Here is a 14,368-nt window from a genome sequence, read left to right as displayed (position 1 = left end):
GGATGGTTTCTGGTGCTGCCCCTGATAGCTAGGCACCGGGCAAATATGCTCGAAAAATCACAGGTTATAGCAATGACTAATAATAGAAGTCTATTGAGTATTGACTATTATAATTGCAGTCAACGAACTCTGCTGGCCGTCATCATGGGGTCATCTTCACCAGTACCAACCATGTTTTTGAGCACCGGTTGAAATTTTTTTGCATGAACAGCAAATAAACACGGTAGGCCATAGGGCCCAGGGCTAGGGGAGTCCCGTACATTTACATGTGCGCAACTAAACGTTTCGTCCTCCTCTGTTCCGCCATAAAGCGGCAGCTGCGGGCAGTGCTCGGACAGCAAGCAACGCGACGACCACACACAGGGTGCGCGTTGGGGAGTCAAAGAAGAGAGGCATTGTGGCGTAGTGTGACAAGAGCTACACCAGGGAGTATGGAGATGCTTGGCAAGTGCGGCCAGCTCAGGTGTCGTCGGCAGTCAGTTGATCTCATTCGAAGTTGGGGACTGCTTGACGTTATTCCTCGACCCGGCAGAGCAAACCCGTGTGCAACTACATGCAGTGTTTCACTCGAAGTAAATAACTTCAGTCATGGACGCTTCACAATAGCAGTAGTAGCTATCCTGGGGATGATGGAAACCTTTGGTAAGACACGAAGAAAAAGAAAGATTTAGAAGGGGACGAAACTCTGCAGCGGTGTTGAGTTCACCGTCCCATACTCATCAGAATGGGTCCGTCGTTTCGGTGTCAAGAACGCCTCGGGTTCGTCGTCGTTGCCTGTCTACTTATTATTCTAACGCAATGGTCGGGGTGCACCTTGGCAAGCACCAGCAAGCCTTCCTCGTTGGGGTGAGTTGAAACCAGTCTAAAGTAGCACGAAATAAGGCACTTGCCTATGTCCCTCACTGTGCGGTGGATCAACAATGACCACAACAGTCAACTAACTTATGTGAAGATACTATTATCAGCACTTCAATGTGAAGTAATGAACTCTTGTCCTGCAATGTGAACAGCCATGCACCTCATACATTCGCTAGTTTTGATAGTGCTTGCACTCAACTACTTTGAGACCCAACTCATGTGGTTGACAGCACTCAGCTCTTTGCAATGGGAATATCGACTCCAGGCACAAGATAAAGAAGGACCCGAATCATGGTAACACCAAAGTACATGTAATAGTTATGATGCTGAAGAGGTGCATGTGCGGCATGCACTACTCTTGTGAACATTGAAACACGTTGAGAAGTCAAGGGATCACAGGGTGCTAGCCTTGCAGCCATGAGCACTGCTGGTTCATTGTGACAGTGTGTACGTGAGCTGCAGTGCATGTACACGCCAAAAGCAGAAAGTGCACCGCCCCCCCCCCCCCCCCCCGGCCCCCGGCCCCGGGTATCCCATCAGATTTCAACGTCCACGACAGTACATGATTGTAGTAATGTACTGCCCAATGACAGTTGAAAACCCATGAACGTTCAATATGATTCTGTCTTACCAATTGTCGTAAATGTAATGTTTTGCACACCAGATGGATGCAGTATTTTGTGCTCTATTTAAATATGTCGCAGAATCACGACGGCAGCAACATCAAACTCCTCATCAGATGACGTCGTTTCATCCAGCAAGGCTGTTGATATCAGTACAATCCCAAATGGACTCGTGAAAACTACCGACGTTGTCGCTGACATGCGTCCCGACATGGCTACACGGTTGGCACTCGTTCTCGGCTCTGTGGGTGGAACCCTGCTCCTTATCTTGATAGTGTTTGCAGCGGTAAAGCTTGTGCAGCGGCAACGCGTTAACTACCTGCGCTCCTCGAAGCGAGGCGACATCGAGCGGAGAGGACTGACGGGCCGCCGCTCGTCGGTGTCGGACAGCATTAGCAGTGGTTATAGCAGCGATGGTCCAGTGACTAACGCTCGGCGTGTGCCGCGCCGAAGCTACGCCACGCTGTCCGAGTTTGCCATGGGAAGCTTCTACTCATCCTCTGGAGACGTGCAAGGTATGAGCAACCCTGGCTTCATGCCAGAGATGGATCTACCAAACACCATCGCCCACGTTGACAGAGACCAGATTGCTCTATTCAAGAAGTTGCGAGAAATCAACTATGGAAAGGTAAGACTCAACTGGAGGTGGTTAGTGCCAGGTTCACATCCATAACTTTGGTTACAGGTTTATCTTGTGTTGAGAAAAGAAGCCGCAGGCAATTACCAAAATTGCAAAGGCTTATAGCTGTTAGACTCGGGTGGAGAGCCAAGGATTAAGTTATAGGAAGAAATGACGACCAAGGAACTACAAGTTCCGCTATAATATCCACTAACACCACCAGTTACTTTACAATCAGCTCATGTGATAACATTTCACGACACTGACCAACGGTACTGACGTTCTACACCTAAGTGGCAATCGGCTCTAGCACATCTAGCACATCTAGCACATCCTCCAATCGACCTTCGAATCTTTAGAGCCACACAAGTTGTGTGGTATGTTGCTATGCAGCCTCGAATTGTGCTTTGACCGTTGTGTCTGATGGTCTTGCCAGTATTGTCTTCAACATAACTTAGATGTACATCCGCCAACGTCCTTCACAGCTGAGACTTCCAGCTCGTGCTTGTCTTGGTTGCGCTCACCTTCCCCTCCTATGTTATTTCTAACTTAGAACCTTCCCAGCTAGAAGGCTGTTGGCACGGTGCGCATCCAAGATGTGCTAGAGCTGATAGCCAGTTAGTTGTAGAACATCAGTACCGTCGGTCAGTGTCGTGCAATGTTATCACATGAGCTGATTGTAAAGTAACTGGTGGTGTTAGTGGATATTCTAGCGTAACTTGTAGTTCCTTAGACAGTCCTCATTTCTTCTTATACATGTAGGTTATAACTACAGTTCAAGAACTACAAGTACATGTATATGCACTGCTCTACAAAACTGCATGAATTGAACGATTTGTTCATTGCTGTCATTCGAGGTCTAGCCACCCTGCTCTTTGCAGGATTCGGACTTTAAAGTAGCTGGCATGTCATACAGAGTGCACACAATATCCACGTAAATGTTTGAAGCCGCTAATCCATCCAAAGCTCACAAATGACTAGCATGTTTGCAGTCACGATGATCAGCCATGTGCATAACATGCTATTGCCATGAATAGCTCTGTAGAGCTACTACTTTCAGGTAAGTGCCATTGCGTTCATGACAGCGGCCCATCATTGGGTTTCTTTCTGGTCTTTGTGCCGACTCACTTGCAGGTTCACCAAGCCGAAGTCTGTGAGCTACTGGAAGATGAGCTAACGACGACAGTGACGGCAAAGATCATCTCGGATGCGCCGACAGCACGACACCGGGAGGATTTCTACGCCGAGTTGAAAATCTTAGCGGAGTGCAAACATGATAACATTATCCGAGTGATGTGCATCTGCGTAAGCCGAGACCCTCACATGTTCTGCGTGGAGCACATGGAGCTAGGAAACCTGCGCGACTTCCTGCTGCAGGCTGCCACGTGTTCAGCGACCGACGACGGAACAAAGTCCGATGTCATCGACCTGGATCTGGTCGGCGGTGGAATGTCCATGCTGTCTGACGGTGACCTGGCCTTGATTGGCGCGCAGATTGCTGCTGGCATGGCATACCTCACTGAGAAAGGATTCGTGCACAAAGACCTGGCCGCTCGATCTTGTGAGGTAGGTTCTTTGTCCTTCAGACATTTAACCCACGCGCAGTTCAGGCCCGACTAAACAAGTTATATTAACCAGTCATGGCAAACACACAATGGGTTGTTTGTCTTCCTCCAAAAAAATGTTTTTTTTTTATCAGATTAGAAACCAAATCGTGCATGCAGAGTCCATCCTACACTGGTTATCGGATTACTTTGAATTTAATAATGTTTGAGCAAATTGAGATGTTGGTCAGGTCAGGACCCTAGCATCCCAAATGAGCCTGCCATTCTGTATTCAAACAAACATGTTGACCACTCGGTGTCTTTCCAAGATGGGAAGGAACTAGTGGTGTGCACAGGTAGTCGGGTACCCGTGCTATCCGTGAGGACCTCGGGTAGGCGGGTACAGAATAGTACCCGAAAACCTGCAGTCGCAGATGACATCATGTGCAGTGCACGTGTACACATTCATGCAATATTCCGCATGTCTACCCAGTGTGTAAGGGAAGGGGTGCATTGTGGTGTTACCATGGAAACATTACCCGATCCGGTACCCGTGGAAAACTACCCGAATCCGATACCCGAAGAAAATGCTATCCGACTTAGTCCAAGAAAGAACGGTGATGCAGTTGGAATCAAACAAATTGCATGTACATGTACATGTACCGGTGCTTGCAAGACCATTGGATTGTGCAGCAGTTCTGTCACATGCTGGTGATGGGAATACTTGAAGTGAGCGTGGTGGCATCAATGTGGCACGGACTGGCTGCAAGCTCACCCTGAAAAATTAATAGTTTTTGCCCGTACCTTACCATACAGTTTACCTAACGATCCATCCAATCAGTGCCCTGCCACGATCCGGTCGGTAGTTGCAAACTCTTCTCAGCGGCTTAGTAATTGTCTGACAGTTCTTTCTTTGTATTTGTATCCTGTTGTGTGAAGGTCTCAGCCGGTCTTCACGTTCGGATCAGTGAGTTTGGTTTTGCCCGTGATCTGACCAGCGGTGACTACTATGCTACGGGCGCCAACAAAGATGTTCTGTTGCCGGTACGCTGGACCGCACCGGAGGCCATCATGTTCGGGCAGTACAGCATCGCGTCTTCCATCTGGTCCTTTGGCATAACCCTCTGGGAGGTCTACTCCCTTGGCGCTCGACCATATGGCGAAATGGAAGACAGTGAAGTCATAAAAGCACTGACAAAGTTTCAGTTGCCCAGCCAACCTAGTTCCTGGCCGGAAGAGATTGGCACCTTGATAGCTGCCTGTCTGGATAAGATGACTAAGCAACGACCGCCCTTCACCGAACTGCAGAGTCGTTTGGAGAGCTTCTACCAAGGCCATCATGACCTGGCCACTACTTACAGTGCTATCTCACTAACGGTGGGTATGGAGAAGATGCAGGCACGCTTACCTCCCGTCAGTGTAATCTAGATATGTGGTAAGTTAGTAGCGAGATCATTGCCATGACTAGCACTGTCGTGATCTCATCACTAAGCCATGTACTTTTACATGCACGTCAGGTAGTTTCATTCAGTGAAAGCTGGCAATTTAAAAGCCTTGAGTGAGCACGGTTAATACCGGGTATTTCTTTTTTTGTTGTACGTGTATCCTAATTTGCTTTGTTGGCTCTCCCGCACACCGTGCTAGCAACACTGTGCAGAGGGGTCGTGAATACTCGCCAACAGTGCGAATACGGATCCATTGCCCCGGCCAGTGTCCCATCTAGTGCCCTGGTACTTCGTGCACGTATTCTGCACCTGTCGCTGAACACTGTGACAGTGGTTTTCTTGAGCTTGACATTTTTTCCTTGACCCAGCGCGCACCGCTTAAGCTTACATTTTTTCCGGAGAACATATACTCCACGCTTACATGTATGGCCTACCATATTTATGCTATGTTGTGTATCACTACTCAGTGCCCCAGTCTCAAAGTGACACAAAGGAACTCAAAACGATCCGATAAGTAAAGAAGTAAATTATCGTTTCCGTTCCCGAAGGGAATTCACGATCCGATAAGTTAGACGTAATCCAATGATCACTGAGTCAAACCCTGAGTGCTGCGGCCTGGCTGCTTGTGACCAACGTCTATCTCTGATTCACATGCAGAGTGGAGCACCGGGCAAATCTTTCACTTTCACTGAGTTTCAGCTAACACCACTCTGAGCCCAATTGCCAAGTATGCTTGTCTTGTACATGTAGCCTGTGCAGGTTGGGCCAAATTTTGCTGGAAAATGATCCCTGTCGTTCAACGTCAACCGCGGTTACTTCGTCCAGCAGGGAGTGGCATCATAGGCACAAGAGTGTGGTAACCGCCGGGTACAGTAAAATAACCTGCATGAGGATCGATGTACATGTACGTCATGTTACCATGGTTACTGACTGTATACCGATTGTCCATTTTGTGGATGCAAAATCGTCAGAACGCGGCTTTATGATCCCGTGACTGCATAGTCCATACACCATTGCAGTATTACATCTACATGTATAAGTAGTATGTGAAGTGTGCAAAGCAAAACAGCAATTCTAGCTTGTCCCCTCCTAAAACGTGTGCGGGATTAATATTTGGCCAAACCGGTTCGGGCTTGCCTTGGAACATTGTACTTCCCGGCCTATCTTTTATTTATTAAAACCACTGCAAAACCAAGCTCAACGATGAAATGAGTCAAAGTGTACAATGGAAGGGATAGGGATAGGGAGGGATACTATTCATTGAGTCGGAGTGACCCAGGGGCGTCAGACACGGTACAGTCACTACGGTATTGACCGTACCACTTTTTGCCCGGGCGCCCCAGGTACCCCGTCAATCAATGAAATAATTATTGTGTCACTGATCTGGGCTGCACAGGAAACTGAGTGCCCCTCCCCCCCCTAGGCACTTCACATAATGCAACGGGAAGGGGGGGGGGGGTCTACCATAGTCTATCGTGCACTGTGCATGTGGGATTGTGGGGGCCCTGAGTTCGGAGCACCGGACAGACCTCATCATATCCATGTCATCATGTCATGGCCTTGGCCAAACAAACACACAAAAGCAACGAAGTCGTGACCGTTCTACGTCTGGCATGATACATGGCGGGACCCACTGCACTGTCATACATAATAACATGCATACACACACTTGAGAGGGACGAAAAGCGTTTCTTCTGTAACTCTGAGTTTCACGGTTTTAACCGATCATCAGACAGCAACTTGACTACAATTTTCAGAAGATAAGATTGATAGGCTGCAAGCATGCAACATGCATGCATATTCATAACCACGTAGCAGCTACATGTACACCACACACATGCACATGCACATATACAGTCTACAGACTACAGAGTACAGTCATTCTTTTTTAAAGGGGAAGTTAAGGCAAAAATTAAAATTTCACCAGTTGTAGTCTTCGGGGTGCTGAGTCGAATGGTCTTGGTCCGAGGAAGCTGAGACGCTCCCTTCCTACTTGAATCCCAATCGAACTCGCGCACTTCCACCGAAACTGGGTGACTGCGCCCTACGAGATGGGGATTTGTATGCAAAATGTCACTAAAAGCGCCATTTCGTTCTTATAAAAGCACGGATGACCGCGATTGGCCCATATGTTGTAGTCTTTTGGACGCTGAGTCGACTGGTTTTGGTCCGAAAAGGCTGCGATGCAGCGTTCCGCCTTTATTCCCAATCGAACATGGTTGAACAAGCGGTCACGTGCTCCTGCGTACACCAGTCACCTGGTCACCGTGCCTGCAGGGTACAACTTACTAGCCTGTTTGACCTTTTTTGGGTGCAGTCCTGTCACTCGAGTTGAACTTGAGTTGAACCTTGGTGTGAAAGTTGTCACCTGCTGGCGTGGTGACGAGGTGATTTGGGCACCCAGGAGCACGTGACCACTTGTTCAACCATGTTCGATTGGGAATAAAGGCGGAACGCTGCATCGCAGCCTTTTCGGACCAAAACCAGTCGACTCAGCGTCCAAAAGACTACAACATATGGGCCAATCGCGGTCATCCGTGCTTTTATAAGAACGAAATGGCGCTTTTAGTGACATTTTGCATACAAATCCCCATCTCGTAGGGCGCAGTCACCCAGTTTCGGTGGAAGTGCGCGAGTTCGATTGGGATTCAAGTAGGAAGGGAGCGGCTCAGCTTCCTCGGACCAAGACCATTCGACTCAGCACCCCGAAGACTACAACTGGTGAAATTTTAATTTTTGCCTTAACTTCCCCTTTAAATACTAAAATAATTTTTAGCCGAATGATGAATGATCATGCACGCGTAGAATCTATGTGTGACTTGTCTTGAGCCTCGACTTGATCAAACTAATTCTGCACGAAAGTGGAAATAGTCAACTACACCGCAGTTGATTGAAAATGGGAGGTGCTGCGAGTAAGTCCAAATCCGTTGCACAAGCAATTCCCAAAGTGGCCGCAGCCAGGCCCTCTGGATCAGCACAAGCTGGCGCAGCACCGCCGCGGAGTGCAGCGCAGACTGAAGGTCATAGCCGAGGACATAGTAGCCATGGAGAAGGCCCAACATCACCATCGTTCTCAGCGAACGAGGCAGTGGAGAGAGGCAACGAGCAAGGTTTGTGTGAAACTAGGGACTGGGGGATCTGTGACTTACTTATTTCTTGCACATAACACGTTTGTTTGCAAGCCTCAGGCAAGTAGATAGCATAAATGATTAATTTGAATAAGAAAGGTTCTACACCGTAGGAAGGCTACTTTCTGTCCATCGCAAGAAAATTTGGTGCAGTTTGTTTTATGGGATGAAGCCGACACTCATTGTGGATGTACCCCATGCTGTGCCTTGCACGTCCCTGTTATGCAAGGTTGGGTGGTGCTCAATGAAATCCTGGCGCACGAATAGGTTAGCACTGAGCACCAGCGCGGCGCAGCCCCGTGTTCATAGATTTGGGTCCGCCGTGCAGTGGCCGGCGCTAGATACTCGCACGCCCCCAGAATGAACCGGACACTATGAGAAGCGATGACCGTATCGCCGGTTGTACGCATACATGACTAATCAGGCCCCTCAACTACACTATACATTGCACCTTTCATTTTGCATTTGACAGCAGCAGAGATCGCCCGACGACAACATGCGAGGCCTGCGAATATAGCAAGTATGCCCGAGGACTCAACCGACGAGGGGCCAGATGCAGGCCTTCTGGAACGCTTACAGAACATGGTTGTGGAGTCGACTGACAAGGATGTCGAGGTTTGTACCTGCAAAGCTTAGTTGAGCATGCAACCTTGCAAATGCAATTCAAAGGGGAATTCATTGCAATAGAAAGTTCCGCTGAACCATTTTTGTGCGTGGCAATGATTTATGGGCGCGATGAGACTGTGCAGTGTTTGTACACCACTGAGAGGAGGCATGCTTTTTCCTGACAGAGCATGACGTTTTGCACAATTTCTATGGCACCCTGATTGGGTGTGTTCTTGTCTGGCTGTGTGGTGTGGCCGTGTAGTGCACTCACACTGCTGGTGCTTAGCGTATGCAGGTATATCAGGACCGCCGGAAGCAGTTTTTGATTGGTCCGGTAGTATCATGGCCGTTTATACTTTGCGTATAGTATGGCGGGGACACATGCCGTCCACAGCAGGAAACATGTGTTGGTCGCTAAAATGTTAGTCTGGTAATAACTTGACCAACCGGACCGGTTTCGGCGGGCCTGTATATGGTGGCATAACAGTACTCCTTATCCATGCTGTCATGCTTGCTCCCACTGCAATGAAATCAAGTGAAATTAGAGACCGCACGCCATTGCCGTTGAGTAGATCAATACAGATTGCCTTGCTGTTTTGTGCCTGGTGTACGTGTACGTTTAGAGGCCGTCGCATCCGCTGAAACTGCCGCTGAAAGGCACAAGAAGACGGCAGATGGCTGACGGCGGTTTGACGCTGCCGAAAGGCTATTCCACATACAAACATGTGAGCCACGCTCTTCGCTGCATTTGGGTGTCGTCAGCATTGTGCTTTTGATAGTCACTAGCCTTGTTGTGTGCAGAATGAACTGTGTACAGCTTCTTTAGTTGATGCATCTTCATGGACTTTCCCAAGTCAATGTTTGCCCAATTTCCCCAGTCTATTACCATGTGTGTGTTATTCGAACGCCCCATAAGTTGACTATCTCTTGTTAGACAGTCACCCATTGTGTTTTAAGCACATGTTTGACCGTGTGCACTTCTGTCTCTTGTCCTACTTCTCTGTGGACGTAGATTATGATGGCATTGCACTTCAAGCAGCTGCAGAGGGAAGGCTTCCGAACCGCCGAGGACATTGCGGCTCGATTGGAAATCGCCGAGGACGATGCCCGTGCACTTGTTCGCTACTTTGCCGTGTTCAAGGAGGTGATCGATGACTCGAACTATGCAATTGACGAACGTGTTCAACATGCCCAACCGAACCTTGAACAATATACCGGTCTTAGCACCCGGAGGATACCCAAACCTGACCCGTAGGCGCCCCGCCGCAAGTAACAAGGTCCACGGCAAGCTGCTATTTGAGATACAGTAGTAGACTGTCCAGCACGCTGTACCGTAGAGTTCACCTATGGAGTGTTGTGAGCGCCAGTACCGGGATGTGCTGCAGATGGATTCACACACACACAGGCCTTACTAACCAGTTGAGCAGCTGTATATGCAGCTGTGCAATACTTGGCTTCTGTTGTTGCAGCAGCAGCCTGCCTGCCTCAGCATAGGCTGTCATGACTGGCCGAGACTTTCCCATCAGTGGCTATAGTGTGCCACCTGCTTGCAAGCAGAACTAAATGTCGCGTCTACTGTATGATGATGATGATGCGAACAGTATTGCTGCTGACAAGGGAGCATTTCATTGTTGCTGCAAGGTTACGTTCATTCTCTGTTGCATTGCTTTCTATTTATATGGGGCGTTGTGCCGATCAACTTGATTACGTGCAGCCCCGGAGGCTCATGTGTGCATTTCAATACTACACAGTTGCCAAAGTATGGACATGATTGTGTAACCCTCGATACTACAATGTTTGCCAAAACAATATCCGGCCAATGCTGCATGCATCCTAGTCGACTACCATGTGCAGCACTGGTCGGATATCTTTGGCAATGATTTTAGTACAATGTCATGTACGGTGTACTTGTGGTTCTGGTATGAGTGTTGGCATTGGCAGAGCTCCACACAAATCTGTGTCCTGTGCAGTGTCCTATTCACCCTAATGGTCCCAATCGTCAGGTCTTTGGAACCGGTGCGGCAGGCGCGGCCAAAGCCGCACTGATAATTTCGTCGTCAGATTTTTGAAGCAATCAAATACATTAGAAGCGGTGAGGCCTCCTGCAGTTTCATACAGAATTACAGATGGAGCGGACTCGCTCCCTTCTATTTACACTGCAACGTTCGAACACATTTTCGTAGTTAAAACAACGTTTCGGCATATAGCCCTCATCAGGTTTGCAATGATGTGCACTCTACAAAGGAGCAGTAAATATACTGTGCTGTGCTGTGTTTGCGCCAAATGTGTCAGCTACAAAGGTGGCGAAAGGGATTGGTGATATATTAATATCCATATACGATATATTCACAGTAGTGCCCAGCCAGCATTAGTGTTTACTTGCGGCCGCAAGTTGCGAATTTCAACAGCTTCTCGCAGTTTTCTGCTTGCTCTGTCGCCTGCCCTTGCCAGGACTGACACAGCCGAGAACACACTATCCGCAGCAGCTATACTCTCGCCAGAATGTTTGTCGCGCACGTGGTCACCCCATGGCTTATCGAGAGTGCGACGGCGTGCCTCGCCATTGTGCTCCCGAATTCTTGTTTCCAAGGAGCGTTCCGTCTCCCCTACATACGTTTCCCGGCACCATTTGCATTGCAATTCGTAGACTACATTCTTTGTCATACATACTCGTTCGCCTCCAGACTCACAGGTAATGCAAGGCCCTAGTGGACGTCCTCTTCGTCTTTTTTCAGTAATGTTGGGCTCGTTTACGCACTTGGGTGGTAACAGCGCCGAATGGCACAGTTGACGCCTGAGGCTGCCCGAGTGCTCATACGACACGTACCGGCAACTTGTATTTCCGTATTGCTTTGTTCACATGGTGGTGTACTTCATCGGACTTGAACGGTTACCGCGTCGTCTACGCCGAGGTTTCCTGGCAGCTTCCCTTGCTTCCGATATGATACTGTCTGGGTAGTTATTTATGCGCAGTTGTTTGTGTATTTTTTGTTCGCTCTCGGCTTGCATCATGGGGTTAGACGATAGTCGCTGTGCCCTTAGGAATTGAGATTGAGCGACGGCTAACTTGATGTGGTGAGGAACTGTCGATGAATAATCCACCAGTATGCCACTACTGCATGCCTTCTGGAACAATTTGAATGACAGCTCTCCGGTTTGCCCAACCGCGATCGTTACGTCCATGTAGTCTATGCAGCCACTGTCACAACTTAATTCATGCGTGAACTTTGATACGTTCGTGGCTGGCGTTGAATCTTTCTATGAGCTCCAGAAGGCGCTGCCTACCGTGTGTCCATAGGATGATGATATCGTCAATGTATCGTCTGAACAGAATAGGTTGGAAGGGTGAGTCCTGAAGAAGTCGTGTCTCAATGGTGTGCATAAACATGATGGCAAATGGAGGTGCCAGGTTGTTCCCCATAGCAACCCCATCTAGCTGGTGGTAGATCTGTCTGCCTAATCTGAAGTAGTTATGACTCAGAACAAACTTCAGTAGTGTCCTGACTTGGGTCACGCTCAGCCCGAGCATATCAACTCTGTTATGGTGTTGCTCTAGCACGTCACTAACGGCATTCACGCCCTCTTCGATCGGTATGCTGGGATACAAACCCACCACATCCATCGTAGCCAGAATCGTTCCAGCAGGTGCTTTAAGGCCAGGGTATATGGTGCGGATATTGTCTAGCGCGTCTTTGGTGTTGATGAGGTGCGATGGGACAAATGCAAGCAGTTGATGCAATATGCGTTCGAGAACCACCGAAATTCCTGTGACTGGACTGTCACAAGCAGAGACAACAGGTCGGAGGGGCAAATTTTGCTTGTGGTCCTTTGGAAGACCGTATAGTTCCGGGAATCGTGTGTCATGAGGGAGTATTGCAGTCAGAAGATCAGGATCCATATTCGTGCATTGCTCTTCCAGTATGGATTTAACCTCTTTCTCATACGCAGTGATAGTTAGATCCACTTTTCTGTACATAGTGCTGTCAGACAGAAGTGCCTCTGCCTTCTCCAGGTAGAGTTCCTGTTTCATAGCTACTAGCTTCTTGCTCTTGTCGGATTGCTTTATCACTACACTGGGGTCATGACGAAGTTCTCTCAGTCCGTCGCGTTCCTCTTGCGTCATATTATGCTTGGGAGGTCTTTGTTTGCCAGCGACAGAGCAAGCAGAAAACTGCGAGAAGCTGTTGAAATCCGCAACTTGCGGCCGCAAGTAAACACTAATGCTGGCTGGGCACTACTGTGAATATATCGTATCTGGATATTAATATATCACCAATCCCTTTCGCCACCTTTGTAGCTGACACATTTGGCCAATCCTTTCGCCACCTTTGTAGCTGACACATTTGGCGCAAACACAGCACAGCACAGTATATTTACTGCTCCTTTGTAGAGTGCACATCATTGCAAACCTGATGAGGGCTATATGCCGAAACGTTGTTTTAACTACGAAAATGTGTTCGAACGTTGCAGTGTAAATAGAAGGGAGCGAGTCCGCTCCATCTGTAATTCTGAATCAAATACATGTACCGGTATGTGCTATTTGCCAGTATTTGCCAGTATTTGGGCCCAATTTCCCTAAAATATTCCCGGAGGAGGACCCCTGGGCCCTCCACACATTCATGGCCGCACCAATGCCAAATACCTTCCGACGAGTCTGATCTTGATTGTCATGTTCTCCACCGGTAGACTCGCGTTCAGAGCTCAGCACACATACATAATCCTGCAGGAACGGAGGGAGGGGCGGGGGGGGGGGATCCGAATTGGACTTCCCTGCTTGTTTATATCAGCTTTCTGACGTCACCAGTGACCATAGCGTATGCAGGACAGTAGTGTACAATCATGTAGTAGTACAGTAGTAGGGACTCGGGAGGCCCGACTCGGACCCTTGGCCTTGCCTAGGGACATTACATGGGCTTTGTTATGACACGTAGATCTACAGTACAGTGATATCGTAACAACCGCATGACCATGATGACAACAGCCACGATCATTACGTTCGCCTGGGTCGCCTAACCGGTAACCCCACATCACATCAGTCCTGAGTGTTGTGCAAGCTGCATTACATCTGGCAGATGCAGCCTGTACGGTCACGATGGCCGGCCGGATATGCGCGGATGCTGGCTCGGATAAGCAGTTGGCTACGTTGTACTGCACCGTGTGGGCACTGCATTACTGGTGTTTGTCACTCACTGAAAAGGTATCGGGTCAGTTTGCAGGAGAAAGATAGGTGCAGAAGATAAGACTTGTACTAGTCATTGCAATCAACGACACCCATAGCCAAGAAAACCCTCTGTGGTATGCCAGTGCTATGAGTATTCAAGTTTCCTGCTGAGAATCGTGATCTGCCTGTGACCCGCACCCTCTACCAATACTGACAATTATTGTCTGATGATGTTGTTGCTGCGCTTGCGATCTCAAGCTCCGGTCCTGCCAGCCTTGAGTCTTGACAAGGTTGTCTAGATGTCAAACGTTTGGCAAGTCTTACTGCTACGTTTGGTTGCCATCTCGTGATTGCTGTTGAAATCAAGGCGTCTCATGCTAATCT

General features: G+C 48.6%; 3 protein-coding genes across 4 annotated transcripts; 2 read left to right on the top strand and 1 right to left on the bottom strand.

Moving 5' to 3' along the window:
• The first annotated feature begins 292 nt into the window (after positions 1-292).
• On the top strand, positions 293-5,667 carry LOC135815841 (tyrosine-protein kinase transmembrane receptor Ror-like). The gene is made up of 4 exons (XM_065329184.1): positions 293-846; positions 1,563-2,109; positions 3,235-3,666; positions 4,584-5,667. The coding sequence occupies exons 1-4, from the start codon at positions 725-727 to the stop codon at positions 5,070-5,072; spliced, it is 1,590 nt and encodes a 529-aa protein (XP_065185256.1). The 5' UTR covers positions 293-724; the 3' UTR covers positions 5,073-5,667.
• A 2,223-nt stretch (positions 5,668-7,890) lies between these two features.
• LOC135815840 (uncharacterized) lies at positions 7,891-10,609 on the top strand. Of its 2 annotated transcripts, none has more exons than XM_065329183.1 (4): positions 7,891-8,199; positions 8,693-8,832; positions 9,447-9,548; positions 9,836-10,609. In XM_065329183.1, the coding sequence occupies exons 1-4, from the start codon at positions 7,986-7,988 to the stop codon at positions 10,076-10,078; spliced, it is 699 nt and encodes a 232-aa protein (XP_065185255.1). In that variant the 5' UTR covers positions 7,891-7,985; the 3' UTR covers positions 10,079-10,609. The 2 variants fall into 2 exon arrangements, with proteins under 2 accessions (XP_065185255.1, XP_065185254.1); XM_065329182.1 differs by having other exon boundaries at positions 7,896-8,199; positions 8,690-8,832.
• A 1,428-nt stretch (positions 10,610-12,037) lies between these two features.
• On the bottom strand, positions 12,038-12,946 carry LOC135813526 (uncharacterized). The gene has a single exon (XM_065326618.1). It carries the CDS (start codon positions 12,944-12,946, stop codon positions 12,038-12,040), a length of 909 nt encoding a protein of 302 aa, XP_065182690.1.
• Positions 12,947-14,368: the final 1,422 nt, after the last annotated feature.

The sequence above is a fragment of the Sycon ciliatum genome, chromosome 4 (genome assembly GCF_964019385.1).
Source record: "Sycon ciliatum chromosome 4, ocSycCili1.1, whole genome shotgun sequence".
Taxonomy (NCBI): Eukaryota; Metazoa; Porifera; class Calcarea; order Leucosolenida; family Sycettidae; genus Sycon; species Sycon ciliatum.
Note: the sequence above shows the minus strand (reverse complement) of the source record. Positions and strands in the feature narration are given on the sequence as shown.

Coding starts and splice junctions, on each gene's coding strand:
- LOC135813526 (XM_065326618.1), bottom strand. CDS start 12,946: ATGACGCAAGAGGAACGCGACGGACTGAGAGAACTTCGTCATGACCCC.
- LOC135815841 (XM_065329184.1), top strand. CDS start 725: ATGGGTCCGTCGTTTCGGTGTCAAGAACGCCTCGGGTTCGTCGTCGTT. Junction 847..1,562: donor AGCAAGCCTTCCTCGTTGGG/GTGAGTTGAAAC, acceptor AATATGTCGCAG/AATCACGACGGCAGCAACAT. Junction 2,110..3,234: donor GAGAAATCAACTATGGAAAG/GTAAGACTCAAC, acceptor ACTCACTTGCAG/GTTCACCAAGCCGAAGTCTG.
- LOC135815840 (XM_065329182.1), top strand. CDS start 7,986: ATGGGAGGTGCTGCGAGTAAGTCCAAATCCGTTGCACAAGCAATTCCC. Junction 8,200..8,689: donor GGAGAGAGGCAACGAGCAAG/GTTTGTGTGAAA, acceptor TGCATTTGACAG/CAGCAGAGATCGCCCGACGA. Junction 9,549..9,835: donor GCTATTCCACATACAAACAT/GTGAGCCACGCT, acceptor CTGTGGACGTAG/ATTATGATGGCATTGCACTT.